The sequence below is a fragment of the Cyrtonyx montezumae genome, unplaced genomic scaffold, assembly GCF_038088225.1.
Source record: "Cyrtonyx montezumae isolate F1298 unplaced genomic scaffold, pur_monq_1.0 scaffold_33, whole genome shotgun sequence".
Taxonomy (NCBI): domain Eukaryota; kingdom Metazoa; phylum Chordata; class Aves; order Galliformes; family Odontophoridae; genus Cyrtonyx; species Cyrtonyx montezumae.
Genome location: NW_027072038.1, coordinates 2,720,867 through 2,738,282, shown reverse-complemented (window position 1 = coordinate 2,738,282; position 17,416 = coordinate 2,720,867). Strand labels below are relative to the sequence as shown.

The 17,416-nt window shown below is 59.0% G+C and overlaps 1 protein-coding gene across 4 annotated transcripts in view; it reads right to left on the bottom strand.

Moving 5' to 3' along the window:
• Window positions 1-128: 128 nt before the first annotated feature.
• The window catches only part of PEBP4 (phosphatidylethanolamine binding protein 4), a 54,773-nt gene continuing 37,485 nt past the window's right edge, over window positions 129-17,416 (bottom strand). For all 4 annotated transcript variants that reach the window (XM_065745078.1, XM_065745080.1, XM_065745079.1 and 1 more), the window contains exons 5-7: window positions 5,335-5,380; window positions 4,268-4,384; window positions 129-256 (exon numbers count right to left, since the gene is read on the bottom strand). In XM_065745078.1, coding sequence (XP_065601150.1) covers window positions 165-256; window positions 4,268-4,384; window positions 5,335-5,380 — 255 coding nt within the window. In that variant the 3' untranslated portion in view covers window positions 129-164. The remainder of the gene's footprint in view (window positions 257-4,267; window positions 4,385-5,334; window positions 5,381-17,416) is intronic.

The following is a 17,416-nucleotide window of genomic DNA, read 5'->3' as shown; positions in this document are numbered from 1 at the left end:
CGCGTGGGATGAGTGTGACCTTCCAGGACCCGACGGACGTCCGTCGCTTTGATTCAGCTCGAGGTGAAGCCGCAGAGCGGGGCGCGATTCGGGGCGCGGCGGGAGCCCCACGGCGGCGTTGAGGGGTTTTGGGGTACGGAGGAGGCTGTGGGGCCGGGGCCGTGCTAATCGCTGTGGTGTTTGGTGAGGAACTGCGTCGAGGCCGCGGGGGAACCGAGATGGAAACGCTCCGTGAAGCTCCGCACCGACCACGAGCCTGCGGGAGAGAGCGGGGTGCGGGGTCCCAAAGGGTCGGCACGGGGAAAGGAAGGGGCACCCAATGGGACACCCAAAGAGACACCCAAAGGGACACCCAATGGGACACCCAAAGGGGAAAGAATGGGGCACCCAATGGGACACCCAAAGGGGAAAGGAAGGGGCACCCAATGGGAAAGGAAGGGGGCACCCAATGGGACATCCAAAGGGGAAAGGAAGGGGCACCCAATGGGACACCCAAAGAGACACCCAAAGGGACACCCAATGGGACACCCAAAGGGGAAAGAATGGGGCACCCAATGGGACACCCAAAGGGGAAAGGAAGGGGCACCCAATGGGAAAGGAAGGGGCACCCAATGGGACACCCAAAGGGGAAAGAATGGGGCACCCAATGGGACACCCAAAGGGGAAAGGAAGGGGCACCCAATGGGACACCCAAAGAGACACCCAAAGGGACACCCAATGGGACATCCAAAGGGGAAAGGAAGGGGCACCCAATGGGACACCCAAAGGGGAAAGAATGGGGCACCCAATGGGACACCCAAAGGGGAAAGGAAGGGGCACCCAATGGGACACCCAAAGGGGAAAGGAAGGGGCACCCAATGGGAAAGGAAGGGGGCACCCAATGGGACACCCAATGGGAAAGGAAGGGGCACCCAATGGGACACCCAAAGGGGAAAGGAAGGAAAGGGGCACCCAATGGGAAGGAAAGGGGCACCCAATGGGACAGAAAGGGGCACCCAATGGGACACCCAAAGGGAAAACAAAGGGACACCCAATGGGACAGCAAAGGAAAACCCAAAGGGACACCAAAGGGACACCCATAGGGACACCAAAGGAACATCAAAGAGGACACCCGAAGGGACACCAAAGGGTCATGAAAGGGACACCAAAGGGGACACCCGAAGGGTCATCCAATGGGACACCAACGGGACACCAACGGGACCCCCAACGGGACACCAACGGGACACCAACGGGACACCAAAGAGAACCCATAGGGACATCAATGGGAAACCAAAGGGACACAGCTGTGGTGTCACCGTGGGGGAGCAGCCCCCACTGATGACCTGAAACCCTCCCTCCCTCGCGCCCCTCCCCCCGCTCCTCCCCCCCAGAAGCTCTGTGCCCCCCCCCCCCCCGGAGCAGCAGAAGGACGCGGATGGGGGGAAGCTGCTGTGCCCCCAACCCCGAAAGATCTCCCTTAGAAACGATAAAAAAACAATGGGAGCTTCTCCCTTCGGGGGCTGAATCTCCCCCCCTCCCCCCCCAACCCCCCTCCCCCCTTCACCCCACTGAGCATAGGGTTGGGGTCTCTGGGGGCTCCCAGAGGCGATTCTGCCGTCCCCAAATCCGCGGGTGCCTTTCATCCGTGGGATGAAAGCCCCCACAAATCCCAAGCGGAGGGCGGTGGGGGGGTCCCGCGGGATGGGGCCGAGAGCGACACACGGCTGCTCCCCCCCTTCCCCGGGGGGGGGGGGGGAGACGCATAAACACTAATTAATGTTTATGGATCGTCCCGGGAGGTGCGGATGAAAGCGGTGTAGGGACGAGGCCGAGCTCCTCCGTGGGGTGAGGGTTTTTCCTGACCTACTTTCCCACCTGAGCTCACCCCGTCCTAAAGGAAACCCCCCCACCCCAAGGTGGCTCCCGGCCCCACGCCCCACGCCCCCCATCCCTAAACCCAGCATTGTGGGGGCACCCCAAACCGCGGGGCACCCCACACGGCATGCCCCTCCCCCCCATCCTGCGGGCTCGGGGTGTCCACGAAGGGACCTTTGTGCCTATGGGTCCCCGCGGCCCCGTGAGTCAGTGGGGTCAGGAGGGGAGGTTGTGGGGTCACCACCCCAAACAATGAAGCGTTTCATCCACACTTGGGTCCGCTTTCAAACTGATTTCCTGCGGGATTATATCATCGGAGGAGGAGCGCGCAGAGGGGAAACTGAGGCAGAGGGAGCGAGCACGGCTCTGCCAACCCCACCCCAAAGCCACAGCCGGGGGGTGGGAGGACCTATGGGGCCGCTTTCCGTCACCCCAACCGTACCCCGCTGCCCTACGCCAGACCCCCACCCCACAGCGCTTCGAGGCCGTCCTACATCAGATGAATAATGCCCCATCAGAGGGCGTGGGATGGGGTGAAGATGGGATGAGGGTGGGAAAAGCGGCCCGAACCGACACCGGGGGACCTCGGCCGGGGCCACGTGCTCACCACCACCACCACCATCATCATCACCATCCTCCTCCTCCTCCTCCTCCTCCTCCTTCGCCTCCCAACCCCGATCCCTCTGTCGGGCTTTTGGCATCGCCCCGCTGCTCCCCAGCTCGTGCTCTCCCCCTCACCGGTCCGACCCGAATTTCAGGCTGAGCGGATCCAGGTGAATCATTCCCCCATGTGAATCCGGACCCATAACCGCAGCCCCCCTCCCCCCCCCACATCCCGTTTCCCCTCCCCCCCCTCGGCAGTGGGCAACCGAAGGGTCTCTGTCCCCCGTGGGATGTGCAAGGGGTCCCCGTGGGAAACGGGGAATAAAAGTACCCCAAATCGGCAGTGGGGCTGCAGTCCCGGTGGGTTTTCCTGCCCCCCCCCCCCGCCCCACACCGGCCCGGTTGGATGCTGAATTCCTCTATGGGGTGGGGGGGGGTTTGGGGGGGGTTTGGTTCGGGTGTAATGCTGATGAGCGGCTCTGATATCTCGCTGCCCACAGAACTGTTATCTCCTGACCGCTGGGGGGGGGTGGGTACAGCACGGCTGGGTCACCCCACTGCTGGGTGGTGGGGGGGTTATGAGGGGCTGGGGGGGTGGGGGGAAGGGGGGGGTATGGAGCTGTCACAAAAAGCAGAATCCAAAGGGGGAAAGTGAGGCTGGGAAAGGGCTGAGCCGATTGAGTGGGGTCACGGAGGAGGGTGGGGGGGGGCACGGTGGGGTCTGGGGGGGGAGGGGGTGATCTATCCCCCCCCCCACGCAAAGAAACAATTTTGTTTCAGAGCATCCCCGGCAAAAACGCTCTCCCGAAGGGGCAGTGATGGGGGGTCGCTGCCACGGCCTCCCCACCCCCCCCCCAGCCGGTACCGAGACACCCGTCCGTCACAGCCCCTCCCCCCCCCCTCCCTCAGAGCCCCCAGAGGAGCGGAGGAGCACCGTAGGACCCCTCCCCCCCACCCCCCCCCCCTTCTCCGTTTCTCCGTTGCTCTCCGCTTCTCGAGGAGGTCAGCCCAGGGCGCAGTGCCCTCTTCTGGAAGTTTCGGCCCCACCGCTCCACCCGAGACCACGGATCCCACCGCCCCCCACCCCCCCGAGGGCCCCTCGGAGTGGGGATGGTGGGGATGGGGCGGGGGGCGATGATGCTCTTCGTGGGGGGGGTGGGGGTTGCCCTTTTCATTAAGCGGATTCGGGGACGGAGCGACCGAGGGCAGATGGACGGCACCGGGTGGGGGGGGGGCGGGGGCGAGGGGGGGGTGGGCATCTGTCCACCCGTGGGGGGGGGCACTGTCACTGACAGTGGGTGACAGCAGCTGCGATGGAAGGATCGGAGCAGACGGAGGGGATCGTTTCGGGTCCTGCACGGCCCGTCCGGGTTCGGCTCTTTTAGGATCTGGGTCGGCCCAGGCAACGCCGCATCCTAAAGGTTAAATCCCGACCTGCTCTCATTAGGACACCGAGCTAACGAGCCGGGAAAGCAAACCGTGGGGCAGAACGACCCGCTTGCTGGCACGGGATCTTGACCCCGAGCGCACCCCCCCACCGCGCAGCACCCGGGGCCGCGTGTCCCCGTGTCAGCTCCCGTGGAGCAATCCCGTTGCCACATCTCCATCTCCGATCCCGATCTGCCCGCCCGGCTCTGACGAAACTCCCGCTGTTGTTCGCTTGGGGCCTCTGAGGTCTCAGCCCTATTTCGAAGCCACCCGAACCGCCTCTCCTCGTCCCCATCCCGCTACCCGGGGACATCCCGACCCCGGCACCCCGAGCTCATCCCGCTGCGCCAAACGAGGGCGTCCCCATCCCGCTGATCCTTACCCATGGACACGCGCTCCTCGGGGTCCAGGATGATGCGCTGCCCCTCGGGTTGCTCGTACAGGCGCACTTGGTAGCGGTGGTACCCGCTGTGGGGCGGCGGTGTGGGGCGGGAGTACTCTGTGGGGGCAAAGAGAGATGGGCGGTGAGCGGTACCCCACCGGGATGGCCGGGTTGGGTGCTTGTGGGGTCAGGTTGGGTGCTCATGGGGTTGGATCCTCGTGGGGTTTTGATGGATGCTTGTGGGGTTGGGATGGATGCTTTTGGGGTCGGGTTGAATACTCTTGGGGTTGGGATGGATGCTTGTGGGGTTGGGATGGATGCTTGTGGGGTTGGAACGGGTACTTCTGGGGTTGGATGCTCATGGGAAGGGGTTGAGTGTTTGTGGGGTCAGGTTGAATGCTCTTAGGGTTGGATGTTCATGGGGTTGGGTTGGATGCTAATGGGGTGCTCGTGGGGTTGGATGCTCATGGGGTTGGGATGGATGCTCTTGGGGTTGGGTGCTCATGGGATCTGGTTGGATGCTTTTGGGGTTGGGTGCTCATGGGGTCTGGTTGGATGCTTTTGGGGTTGGGTGCTCATGGGGTCTGGTTGGATGCTTTTGGGGTTGGGTGCTCATGGGGTTGGGTGCTCATGGGGTCTGGTTGGATGCTTTTGGGGTTGGGTGCTCATGGGGTTGGGTGCTCATGGGGTCTGGTTGGATGCTTTTGGGGTTGGGTGCTCATGGGGTCTGGTTGGATGCTTTTGGGGCCTCTCGGCCTCACACGAACCCGAACTCTTTGTGTGACATCGCAGGGGGGGTTAGGGTTCACCCGCTTTTCTCTTCACTTTACCTTTCCGACTGCTTTATCCCCCTCTCCCCCCCTTGCCCCACCCACCCCAACACCTCTCCCTTTTTAACTAATTCATTTATTTTTCACACCCTTTTGGAGCTCTTCCAGGGGCCGCGTTTACCTCTAGAAAAGAAAGCGACCCCATAGAAGCACCACCGTGCCTCGTGTCCGTGGGGCTCCGCCTCACCCCACAGACCCCCCCTCTGTCCCAACCCCGTGCTCCCCCCCCTCACTCACCCGTCAGCACGCGCCCTCTGAGCTCCCCCGTCCTCAGCTCCGTGCCCTGAAACAACACGGATTGGGGAGGTGATGCACAGCAGGACGGATCCTCGCGCAGTTCCACCCTATTGATTTTATCCCTTTTTTATTGGGGGGGGGGTGGGGTGGCAATGCTATTTCGAGCGCTTTTCTTGCAAAATCCATCATGGAGACGACTTCTCCCACGGAACATCCCCGATATTTGGGCTGGGGGCGATGCCCTACGCCGTGGGGATTGGGTTATGGGGACACCGCTGCACTCCGGCCCCGTTGATCCCCACCCCCGCCCCCCCCCTCCGACCCCCACCTCCAACCACCGCTTCCAGCGCTCACAAACCCTCCCCTGACTTCACCCGTTATTCCAGTCCTGCCCACACACGCTCTGCTGCTCCGTCCCGACCTGCCCTGGGAGTTATTACCCCAAAGAGAGGGAGAAAAAAACCCCAACCCCACAACCAAACCCCGAAGCGGAGGCAGAAGAGCACGCGGGGAGCACGGCTGGGGTTTGGGGGGGGTGGGGGGGGCTCAGAGCTTCACCCTGCTGTGGAGGGGGGGAGGGGATGGACCTGAACTGAGTCACTGAGACCCCGCTGGCATCCACGTCCCAGCAGATGAAACCTAAAGGACCCCACCAGTGGGGAGATGTGGGGCAGCTCGGGGTGCTTGGGACCTATTTGGGGGGGAGGGGAGGGGCGGAGGAGAGGCCCCCGGGGGTCTGCAGGGGATTCTGTGTCCGCTCTCCGTGCGCGGATGTGTGACACGGCCCATCCCCCTCCATCCAGATGTGCCCTGACGCCCATAATCCCTGTCCTTCCAGATGTGCCCCGACAGCTGCAGTCCTACTGCACCCAGGTGTGTCCTAACCCTCCCAGTCCCGCTCCATCCAGATGTTTCCTTCCACCTATAATCCCGCTCCATCCAGATGTGTCCCGACACACGGTCCCGCTCCATCCAGATGTGCCCTCCCATCCCCCCATCCCTCTCCGTCCAGATGTGCACCAGCACCTACCCCCCCACCCCACCCATCTGTCCCCCCCCCCCCCCGTCCTTCCCATCTGCACCGGGGCCGCACCCAACCCCCCTCCCCCCCCCACCCCAACCCCGCCCCGATCTCTCCCACCCCACTGCCCCTCCCGAGGTGGACGTGTCTGTGGGTCGGGCCGCGCTGCTCCGCGTGGCATCGCTCTGCTATTCGTGGCTTCGCCGTGGGCTCCTGGGGAGCGGCCGCGCTCCGCCCTTCCCCCCCCCCCCCCACCCGCTCACACTGTGGGTGCTGCTCACCCCAACGCGCAGCGCGTTCCCGTTCGCCCCCGGGGATGGGAGAGTCAAAGGGATAAAGCTCTTTTTAAGGGGCAGAGAACGGGAAGAGGGCGGGAGGGAGAGTCGGGACCCGCACTGTGAGCGCTGCCTTTTTTGTTACGAGGCGGTAAACAGCTCTCGGAAAGGGAAGGGAGCACGCCTGGGGTCGGGGGGGGGGGTTGGGGGGGTGGGGGATGGGGGGGGGCCGTCCTGAGCCGTAGGAGGGAATTGCGGGGTCGGTGCGAAGTGCCCTCACCGCATCCCCCCAACCACGAGCCGGGCTAATGGACGCCGCAGCGCTGCCGCATTTATTAATGCCCTTTTATGAGAGCATTAGCAGTCCCTAATGACACCATTTGCGCCTTTTCCCTCCTCCCCCCCCCTCCCCTCCCCCCCCCGCGGGTTTCCATCCTCCATCCTCGGCCGTGTGAGCGCGGACTGCCCCCAAAAGCGGTGCCGTAAACCTCAGTGCCCCCATTCCCCCACCCCAAAGAGCGGAGAAAGCGATTTCCCCCTTTCCCATCCCGTGGCAGTGCCCCCCACCCCCAACGTGTCTGCATCGGGGGGGGGGGGAATAAATACAAATAAATTCAGACGGCGGTGAGGCACGCCCGGTGCTCCTCTCGGTTTTCTGTATCTGTACCCATAGATGCATTACGTGCTCCCCCTTCTCCCCCACCCCGAATGCGTCCGATCCCACGGGGGGGAGGGGGGGGAAGGGCCGGGACGTGAACGCCGCGGTTCTCGTGGGCGAGGACGGAACGGGATGGAAAAGTGGGGGTGGGAATCGGCACCGGGACAAACAGACGGCGGATGGGACGCGGGGCTGAGGTGGGGACCCCGGGGACACCCACCCCATGGAAACAGTGGGGGCTCAGACACGATGATCATTTCCGCTGTGGGTCCGTTTGGCCGCGTCCCTGCGTGGGTGTGTGTCCCTTTGGGGCTTTTCCGGGGGTGAAAGCACGAGCAGAGTGGGGTGGCTGTCACCCCCACCCCGCAGGTTCATCCAGCCCTGAGGGGTCGGGGGAGAGAGGGAGAAACTCTCCATCCCATTACTCCTGCACTGGGAAGTCCTCCAGGGAGGGGGACGGAGCCCTGACCCCTCCCAGCACCCCCAAATCCCATAACAGGTTCCCAGTTCTCCACCACCACCAATTCTCAGTGGGACCACCATCATTTCTCAATGGGATCACCATCATTTCTCAATGGGATCACCACCACTTCTCAATGGGACCACCACCACTTCTCAATGGGATCTCCATCCCTTCACCAATGGGACCACCACCACTTCTCAATGGGATCTCCATCCCTTCACCAATGGGACCACCACCACTTCTCAATGGGATCTCCATCCCTTCACCAATGGGACCACCACCATTTCTCAGTGGGACCACCAAAACAATGCTGTCCCATGAATATGGCTTCGCTGCGCAGCCTCATCTCAAAAATGAGCTGGGGTTCATCAGACCCCCCCCCAGGAATGCCCCCAAAGGTCCCCGGTGGCTCCAGGGGTCCTCGTGCCCCCCTTGTGTCCCAGCACAGGGCCCCAGTGAGCACCTCCTATGGGGCCAGCACCCTAAGGATTAACCCCAATTGCTTTTAGGACCATGAGGCCGCTCAGCGCAGCCCCGCTTCTTCCTTCTAGATTGCTAAAAAAACAAAGGGGGGGAGGCCACCAGAAAAACATCTTGAAAAGAATAAATATCAGGCACGGGTGTAATCCAAATGCACGCTCGTCTGATACGCCCTAAAGCCTCGGGGAGGGACACGCTGTGGGGTTATTAAGCTGTGGGGTTATTAAGCAAGCAAAATAAACACACACGGCCCCGGTGTCGGGATCCTTTTGCAAAGCGCTTCATCTGGGAACGGGGAGAAAGAAAGCCCCGTGCTGCCCCAGCCCTGCTGCTCCTCACGGTGTGGGGCTGGGGAACGCTTTGGGGGCAGAGCCCACGAGCGGAGCCCTGAGCTCTCAGCGCAGGGAACGATCGCCCGTGGGAAGGGTCGGGGGAGCGGAAAACTCATCGTCTCCGCGTGGCTTTAAGATCAGCTCACTTTTCCAGCAGCAGATTTCCGGAGGATTCTTGGAGAAACACCAAATTTTGCCTAATTCAGGCGCTTAAAGGGTTGGAGCCCGATGCTGGAGGGAACCCACACACCGACACCGTGCCCCAGGGCGGGCCGGGCCGGGGGGGGGGGGAATGCACCCACGGGGACATGGTGGGTTTGGGGACACGAGGACGTTTGCGCGGTGCCAGCTGAGGGCACGTGTGCCAGAACTCCTGCCCGCGTGCCGTGCTCCATCCCCGCGGCAGATCCGGGATCTGGGCTCGTGCAGAACCCCGCTGTGCTGTAGATCTGTAGGGTGATGACCTCCGTGGGGCTCTTTCTGAGGTGCAGGGATGCTGCACCCCGTTCCCAACCCCGGGGCAGGGGGCGAAGGCGGCCCCGCGTGCCCCAAAACCTCTCCTTCTGTCTGATCCCCATCCCAGAACCTTTCTGGGCACGGGGGTGGATCAAAGCCCGCGCGTGCCAACCCTACTACTGCTCTGGGCCAACTCGGCTATTTTGGCATCCCTAATCTGATGGGAGCGGTGGGAAATCGGATAGGATCAGTGGGGAATCAGATGGGAGCAACGGGGAAAATGATGAGAGATATGGGATGGAGGCAATGGGGAATTGGGTGGCAGCAATGGGGATTCAGATGGGAGAAATGGGATGGAGGCAATGGGGAATTGGATGGGAGCAGTGGGGATTCAGATGGGGGCAATGGGGATTCGGATGGGAGAAATGGGATGGGGACAATGGGAAATTGAATGGGGGCAGTGAGGGTTCAAATGGGGGCAATGGGGATTTGGATGGGAGAAATGAGATGAAAGCAATGGGGAGTTGGATGGGGTCAATGGGGATTTGGATGGGAGAAATGGGAAATTGGATGGGGGCAATGGGGATTCAAATGGAGGCACTGGATAATTGGATGGGAGCAACGGGATGGGAGTAATGGGGATTCGGATGGGAGCAGTAAGGATTCAGATGGGAGAAATGGGGATTTGGATGGGGGAAATGGGATGGGAGCAATTGGGAATTGGATGGGGGCAATGGGGATTCAGATGGGGGCACTGGAGGATGAGATGGGAGAAATGGGACAGGAGCAATGGGAAATCATATAGGAGCAATGGGGATTCAGACAGGGGATATGTGATGTGAGCAATGGGGAATTGGACGGGAGCAATGGGAAATCAGACAGAATCAGAGGGGAATTGGTTGGGAGAATGGGGATTCAGATGGGAGCAATGGGGAATCAGAGAGGAGCAGCGGCGGAAGAGCGTGGGGATGGGGATTTGCTTTCTCTTTCTGTTATTCTTTCTATTATTTCATCTTTCTCTTGCTGGCCAAAAGCTCTCCCCTGCACATCTGGGGATGAGGAGCCTCCGGGAGCGCATCCGGGTGCCGCGGGCTCAGCCTTGCGGCCGCTTCCTGACATCAGAACTTGGCAGCGGGCGGAGGGAGAGTCCGGCCCGGCCCTGGGGATGCAGCGAATTTGGACAGGAAACGTCTCAAATTGGAGTGCTTCCCTCTGCTCTTTATATTTTGCAAAGAAAGGGGAGGGGGGGGGGGATCCGTGGAGGAGGAGAGGGTCGGGGCCGTGGGGCGGAGAGGTTTTTTTTTTGCATCGGTTTGGACGCTCGGAAAAAAGCCACGCGTTTTCCAACTCGCTGCTGCCGAGCATCCTCTGCTCCCCGGGGACGCGGGGCCGTGGGGCTCTGCAGCTCTGGGGCCACCCCATCCCGAGGATGAGGGGTTAACAGCGCTGCGGTTCCAGCTGCACAGAGGCTGCCAAAACCGCCGTGCCACGGACTTCCCTTTTTCCCATAAAAGTCCACCGGATCCGGGCTCCCCCGGGCGCGTGCGGGGCGCGGAAGGAGGGGGCCCGGCCGCCCCACCTGGGGCACATGCGGTGTTTGTGCAACGCCCTGCGCTCCTCCCCCATCCGAAAAAAGAAAACCCACCCAAAAAACGCCCACAGGTGGGGCTGGGGGACGCGGGGTGACGCCTCGAGGCTGTGGGTCGGATGGGGCCTTCCGGAGGGATGAAGGGAGGGGCGGTGTGGGAGGTGACCCCCACCCCGTGGTCGTGGGGCTGGGGGTGCCCAGCTCAATCCTCGCTGCTGGCTCCGAGCTCGCAGCTGTATCGGTTACAGCACGGACGAGATGTCATCACAGCGAGGCTTGCATCAGAAGCATCTCGCAACGTGAAAAGCCAAATTTTTACAGCAGAGGTGCACACACACACACACACACACACACACACACGGAGCGAGCGAGCCCGGGTAATTAACTTAATAGGTTTCTTACAGAATGCCCCGTGAGTGATGCTCAACATATTCAAGTGTTGACAAGACGGTGCTGAACCCGACGCCTACACCATGGGCAAGCCAGGCAGCGAGCGCAGACACACCTTCATTGTCTGAAACTTGTAGTAAAACTCGGAGCACGTTGTGAAACGCGGCTGCACAGATGGGCGCCCGTAACCCTTCCGCTGCCGGAGCACCGAGGGCGCTCGCTGGCGCAGTCTCCCAGCGTGGACACGCTCACGTTCCCTTTGGGGAAGATTTGGGTTGAGGATAGAAGGAAAATCCCGGCGTCTCAAAGGGGTTCTGCTCAAAGAAGGCGCTCTGGGAGGATCTTTCCTGGGAAACGAGTGGTTTCGGTTGAGCTTTGTGTGGTGTAAGGAAAAAGAAACGAGGAGATGTGGCACTTGGGGCCGTGGTTTGGTGGGCACGGTGGGGAGGGTCAATGGTTGACCCGATGGCCACGTCCGACCTCAACGGTTGTGTGATTCCATGGGCACAGCGGCGATGGGTTGGGGTTGGACTCGATGGTCTTGGAGCTCTTTTCCAATTTCGATTCTATGGATGCGGTGGGGGGTGGGCAGTGGTGGATGTGGTGACCTTGGAGGTCTCCTCCAACCTCAGTGACTTAGGGGTTCTGTGGAAATAGTGGTGATGGGTCAACAGATGTCAGTCTTGGAGGTGTCCTCCAACCTCAGCCCTTCAATGGTTCTGTGGAAATAGTGGTGATGGGTCAAGGGTCGATGGGTTTGGAGGTCTGCAACCTCAATCCTTCAATGGTTCTATGGAAACTGGGGGTGATGGGTCAACGACTGGTGGTCTTGGAGGTCTCCTCCAAGCTCAGCGGTCCTACAGAAAGCAGCTGACGGTAACGCAGTGCCGTGGTCTGAGCTCTTGCAGCCGCCCAAAAATAAGAATAAAAAAAGGGAAAACGATCCACAGAAGAGAGATTTGTGGGAAAACCAGTTTGGATGGCAATATGTCGTAAGAGGCAGCAGAGATCCCTCTCCTGGAGACTCGGGGTGGGATCTTGAGTCAGGGAAGTTGCCCAAGAAAGGGTGGTCTTTCCCTACAGGTTTCACCGGCTTGGGCAAGCGTTGTGCCAGCGGCGGGGACCCGCGTTGTACAACGCGTGGAGCAATCACTGCCACTGTCATCACCGTGTTGATGAGCCCCAAAACCCGTCCGTGCCCCCTCTGTCGCGGGGTTGCCTCAGTTCGGCAGCCACAGAGCTCCACGGTGCCCAATTTGCGGGGCTCCGGCGCGCGGGAATTATGGATTTAGCTGGGAGTTAGCCGGGGATTGTTGGGGAATTAAAGGTTTACCTGCGCGTTGCAGATGGAGGCTTAGAGGTTTTACAACCGCTGTAGATTTACAGCTGGTAGAAATTACGACACAGGTTGGTTTGCCCCCGGCAGGGAGGATTTTGGCTGTGGTCACCCTGATGAAATGCGTGCAGGTGGGAACGGTGCTGAGGACTGAGTCCCACTCGTGCCATCGCCGTGTCTCCAACCAACCCCCAGCCACGGGGGGAGCTCATCGGCCCCGGGGAGTGCCCCTTGGTCGTGGAGGGGGCCCCACGGGGCTGCCAAAGAGCACCATCCAACCCCGACACGCACCACCTGAGATCAAAGTGCGTTTTCCCCAAAGCTTTCAAGGCTGAAAGCCCACCAGGACGACAGAAAACCACATCACAAAGCTTCGCAACGCCAACACCGCTCTTGGCCCCGCTATCGCCCGAGCTCTGCGCGCTGGGGGAACGCACGCTGCTGCAAAGCTCTCTGCGGGGCCGGGCAGAGGAGCTGTGCAATGCTCAGCCCGGGGCAGCGGGCTCGCCCACGCCCTGGGAGCAGGCAGCTCCTCTTGCAGCGATGCGATGCGATGCGGGCGGATAAGACCTTGCGCAAGGAGAGGGGTGCGAGGAGGATGCGCGGCGGGAGCAGACTTGCTCGGGATCGGGGCTGCCGGCGACACCGGGATGGATGCACAGCCCTGAAGGGGCTGCTCGGACGGACGGACGGACGGACGGAGCCGGGTGCTGCCTGCACGGGCAGAGTGCTTCCCGTGATCACCATCAGCGCTGAGTTCACGCTGCACAGAATGGATTCGGCCCCAGAAATGTGGTCGTGCCCAATCACTGCCGGCCCCAAACGATGCAGAGAGGACGTGGGACCCCTCCCCCAAATCTTTCGGAGGACTCCGCGTTGTGGGATGGAGCATCCCCGGAGTCCTGCAGCGTTGGGTTTAGCCCCCAGTCACGCACTTTTCCCCCTTCACAGTGCATCACCAAGCCCAGAACCGCCGGAGCATTTTGGGGTGACATCTCCTGCTCCATCCCCCTGCTCTGTGACCAACCAACCCCTGTCCCATCCGCTTCCCACTCCTTCAGTACAAGGAGGTGCAAAATAAGTTGTTGTTCGCGATGGGGCCGGTGATTATTAATAATAAGGCAGCTCTTCGTGCTCCAGTTTCCCAGCGCGCTGGCAGCGTGCCACCCGGGCCCGGTGATTTAGTGCAACTTAATTATTCCCGGCGTTTCATCACCTCTTGTTTTTGATGTCTGTGTCTCCACCAGGGCCTCACCTTCGTGACTAAGAGAGCCAGGGAAAATGGGAGAAAAAGGGGAAAAACCCTGAGCTGGGGGAAGGGCAGGGTGAGGGGGAGGTGAGGGCATGGGGGCACCGATGGGGACGCCCGTAGTGTCCGTTGGGATGGGGGACCCTGGGAAGGCGAAGGGGGGCACAAATCCATAGGGGATGGATCAGTGCGTCCCTTCCGGAGGTCTCTTTGCTCAGCCAAGTTTAGCCCCGCTGTAAATAGCGATGCCTGCTCCTCCTGTGGTGTCATCCACCCGTTCATTACAAGGCGCGCTCGCAAAGTGGGTTGGAGTCAGTAACGATGTCGTGTCGGTGCCGCAGCGCTCGGCAGAGCCGGCACTGAGGGGCCCTGCCGTGCTCGTGGGGGTCCGGTCCTATCCCCAGCCCCACGGCACCTCACGGCCCACGGCCCACTGTCACCGTCCCTGCGCATGGCAATGGACTGGGAGCAATGGGATGGGGAGCTGCGAGGAGAGGTCAGGGTGCAGGGTTAGGAGGTTGGGGTGGGGTGCAGGATTGGGGTTTGGCACTGGGATGTGGGGTTGGGATGACGGCTGGGCTGTGTCACTGGGATGAAGCGCTGGGATGAAGGCTTGGGGTTCAGGATGGGACGATGCTGGGGGTGCAGAATTGGGATGTAGTGATGGGATTCAGGAGAAGAGGTTGGATGTGGGGCTGGGATACAAAGATAGGATGGAGCAATGGGATGCAGTGCTGGGGGGTAAGGCCAGGATGCAAGGGCAGGATGCAGCTCTGGGATGTAGGATGCAGGATTAGGACGCAGGGTGGGATGTAGGGTTGGAAAGCAGAATTGGGATGCAGGAGAGGACGTGGTCTGGGATGCACGGCTGGGATGAAGGATGAGATGATGGCCGGGATGTGTCACTGGGACATAGCACTGGGATCCAGGGTTGGGATGCACGATGGGATCGTGCCCAGGTTGCAGGGTAGGGATGAAAAATCAAGATGTGGGATTGGGATCTGGGATGGAATGTTGCCTGGGGTTCAGGGCTGGGATGTGATGCTGGGATGCAGGGCTGGGATTCAGGAGAGGATGACGGCTGGGATGCGGGGTTGGGATGCTGGATGGGATGTAGCACTGGGATGTGGGAGTGGGATTCAGGATGGGATGGTGCCAGGGATAGGGTTGGGATGAAGGAGGGGATGGTGTCTGGGATTCAGGCTGGAATGATGCCTGGGATGCAGGATTGGGATGCAGGAATGGGATGCAGGGTTGGGATGAAGGATGGGATGATGTCTGGGATGCAGGATGGGATGATATCTGGGATTCAGGTTGGATGATGTCTGGGATTCAGGTTGGATGATGTCTGGGATTCAGGTTGGATGATATCTGGGATTCAGGTTGGATGTTGCCTGGGATGCAGTTTGGGATGAAGGAAGGGATGATATCTGGGGTTCAGGATGGAATGATGTCTGAAATACAGGTTGGGATGCGGGACAGGATGCTCACACCGGTGGGGCAGAGGCAGCTCAGCAGGTGCCACCCCACACAGCAGCTTTAGGAGCACCTTTGCCCACAGCAGAGCTCGGTGCCAGCTGGCTCAGCACCCCGGGGAGCAGCAGGGAAACCCGGGCTCCACTCCAGGCCGTGCAAAACTCCGCAAAGAACCATCAAACCAAGGAGTGGGGGACGACAAAGCCAGGGATTTTCATGAAAAGGGAAAGAAACCAAAAAAAAAAAGAAAAAAGGGAAAAACAAACCCCAAACCCCACAGTATTTCCAGTATTTCCCTCCGTGCCTTTGGCCTGGCGCAGCCCTTCTGCTCGCTGCTCTGTTTATACATGATAGACAACTAATTAACATCCAAGCCTCTTGAAAGGTCTTTTCAGAGGTAATGTACTGACAGAGGATGTCAGTGAGGAGCAGTGATTTGTCTAAGCAGTGATCACATTGTTTCAGACTGAATGAGGTGAATATTAAACTGCTTTAAATGCGCTCTTCATAAAGCACTAATTACATACTCCTGGGGGAGTACGGGCAAGGAATACTAAACAGCAGAAAAGTCAACAGTGCTTTTTATAGTACGTTGCTGGGTTCGGTGTTTTTCTGTCTTTCTTTCTCCGTGCGCTCACTCTCTCTCTCTCTCTTCTACTGTACAATCACAGCACGCTGAAGAATACACATTTATAGCACAATGGTTCACATGTAATTATGTGGCAATCATTAGTTTTAACCTGGGTGCATTATATTTCCTTTGATATATTGTGCCCCCCGGCATCTCTTCGCATAGAAGTCCTCCAATGGCATTTACTCCCCACCCATGGAAAAAAAAAAGAAGTGTTTTTTTTTTCTTTCCATCATTTGCTTATGATTTTTTTATTATTATTATTATTATTTTTCCCCCCTAAACAAAATTGTCAGCAATAGAGGGGGCAGCAAAGGGAGGAGAAATCTGCCTGATGGGAATGGGAATCTGTTCCCTCCCTCCTGCAACGGCGCACTTTGTTATTACCAAGGTAACCCCATTGGGTTTTTGGGGAGGGAAGGAAGCTCAGCATGGACCAGCCAGGAATTCCTGCTCCAATTTGTCCCAGAGGACAATGGGATGGGTCCTCCACCCCCGTGCTGTGGCTTTGATGCGAAGAGTTGGGCTCAAACACGTAGGGTATGGACCTCACACACACTATGGATCAGAGAGGTGGATAGGGTAGGATTATTGGGCACAGGGCATGAGATGAATGCCAGGGCTCAGCTCAACTGCATAGGATAAAAACCAAACGCACAGATACAAACCAAACACTTTGGGTAAAAACCAAATGCACAGAGTATGGCTCAACCCGATAGCTTCGGTCGAATGCACGGGGTGTATCTCGGGCACATAGAGTACATAGGTTTTATCCCAAACACAGAAGAGTGTGGCTCAAAGATTTGGGGTATGGCGCAAAGACATTGAGGTACAGCTCAAACACAGTAGACAAAGGTTCTGGCTCAAAGACATTGGAGTATGGCTCAAAGACATCAGAATATGGCTCAAAGATGTGGAGCATGGCTCAAGTCATCGGAGCGTGGCTCAAAGATGTGGGGTATGGCTCAAACACATTGGATTATGGCTCAAAGATGTTGGAGTATGGCTCAAAGACATCAGAATATGGCTCAAAGATGTGGAGCATGGCCCAAGTCATCGGAGCGTGGCTCAAAGATGTGGAGTATGGCTCAAACACATTGGATTATGGCTCAAAGATGTGGAGTACGGCTCAAAGACATCAGAGCGTGGCTCAAAGACACTTTGGTTCAGCGCTATCAAGCATGGCTCCGAGGCGTGGAGCACATATTTTTGGGCACATCCCCATTGGGTAAGGCCCCAAAACCCCGAATTTGGCTCGGCACCTCCCGAAGTCCACAGGTTGGCAGAGCGAGACGGACCAGGACAGCGCTGCCTTCCTCAAGGTGCAAACTCCCTCGGAAAGGAGGAGTCAGGCAGCCCTTAGATATTTCTTTTTTCCCTTTAAAGAACATGAAAGAATCTGATAATTACTTCTATCTACCACCCAACTGTACTAATTACCAACCTATTTCTTCACAGTATGACAGACACAGGCTCTCCAAAACACATAGAGATAAATTAGCACTAATTGGTTTTCCTCTGGCTGTTTGAATTAGTATTTAAAGCTTCAATTACAAAGCAGAATAATTACTATTAATGTCCTGTCGCAGTACAAAAGGCAGATATCTCACGAACAAGTCCAGGTGTATTATTACACTGATTACCGAATATTTAACCTGGCTTATTAAGACAAAGATTTGGGGAAACTTGGGAAAAAAAATAAAAAAGAAGAGGAAAAAGGAAAGAAA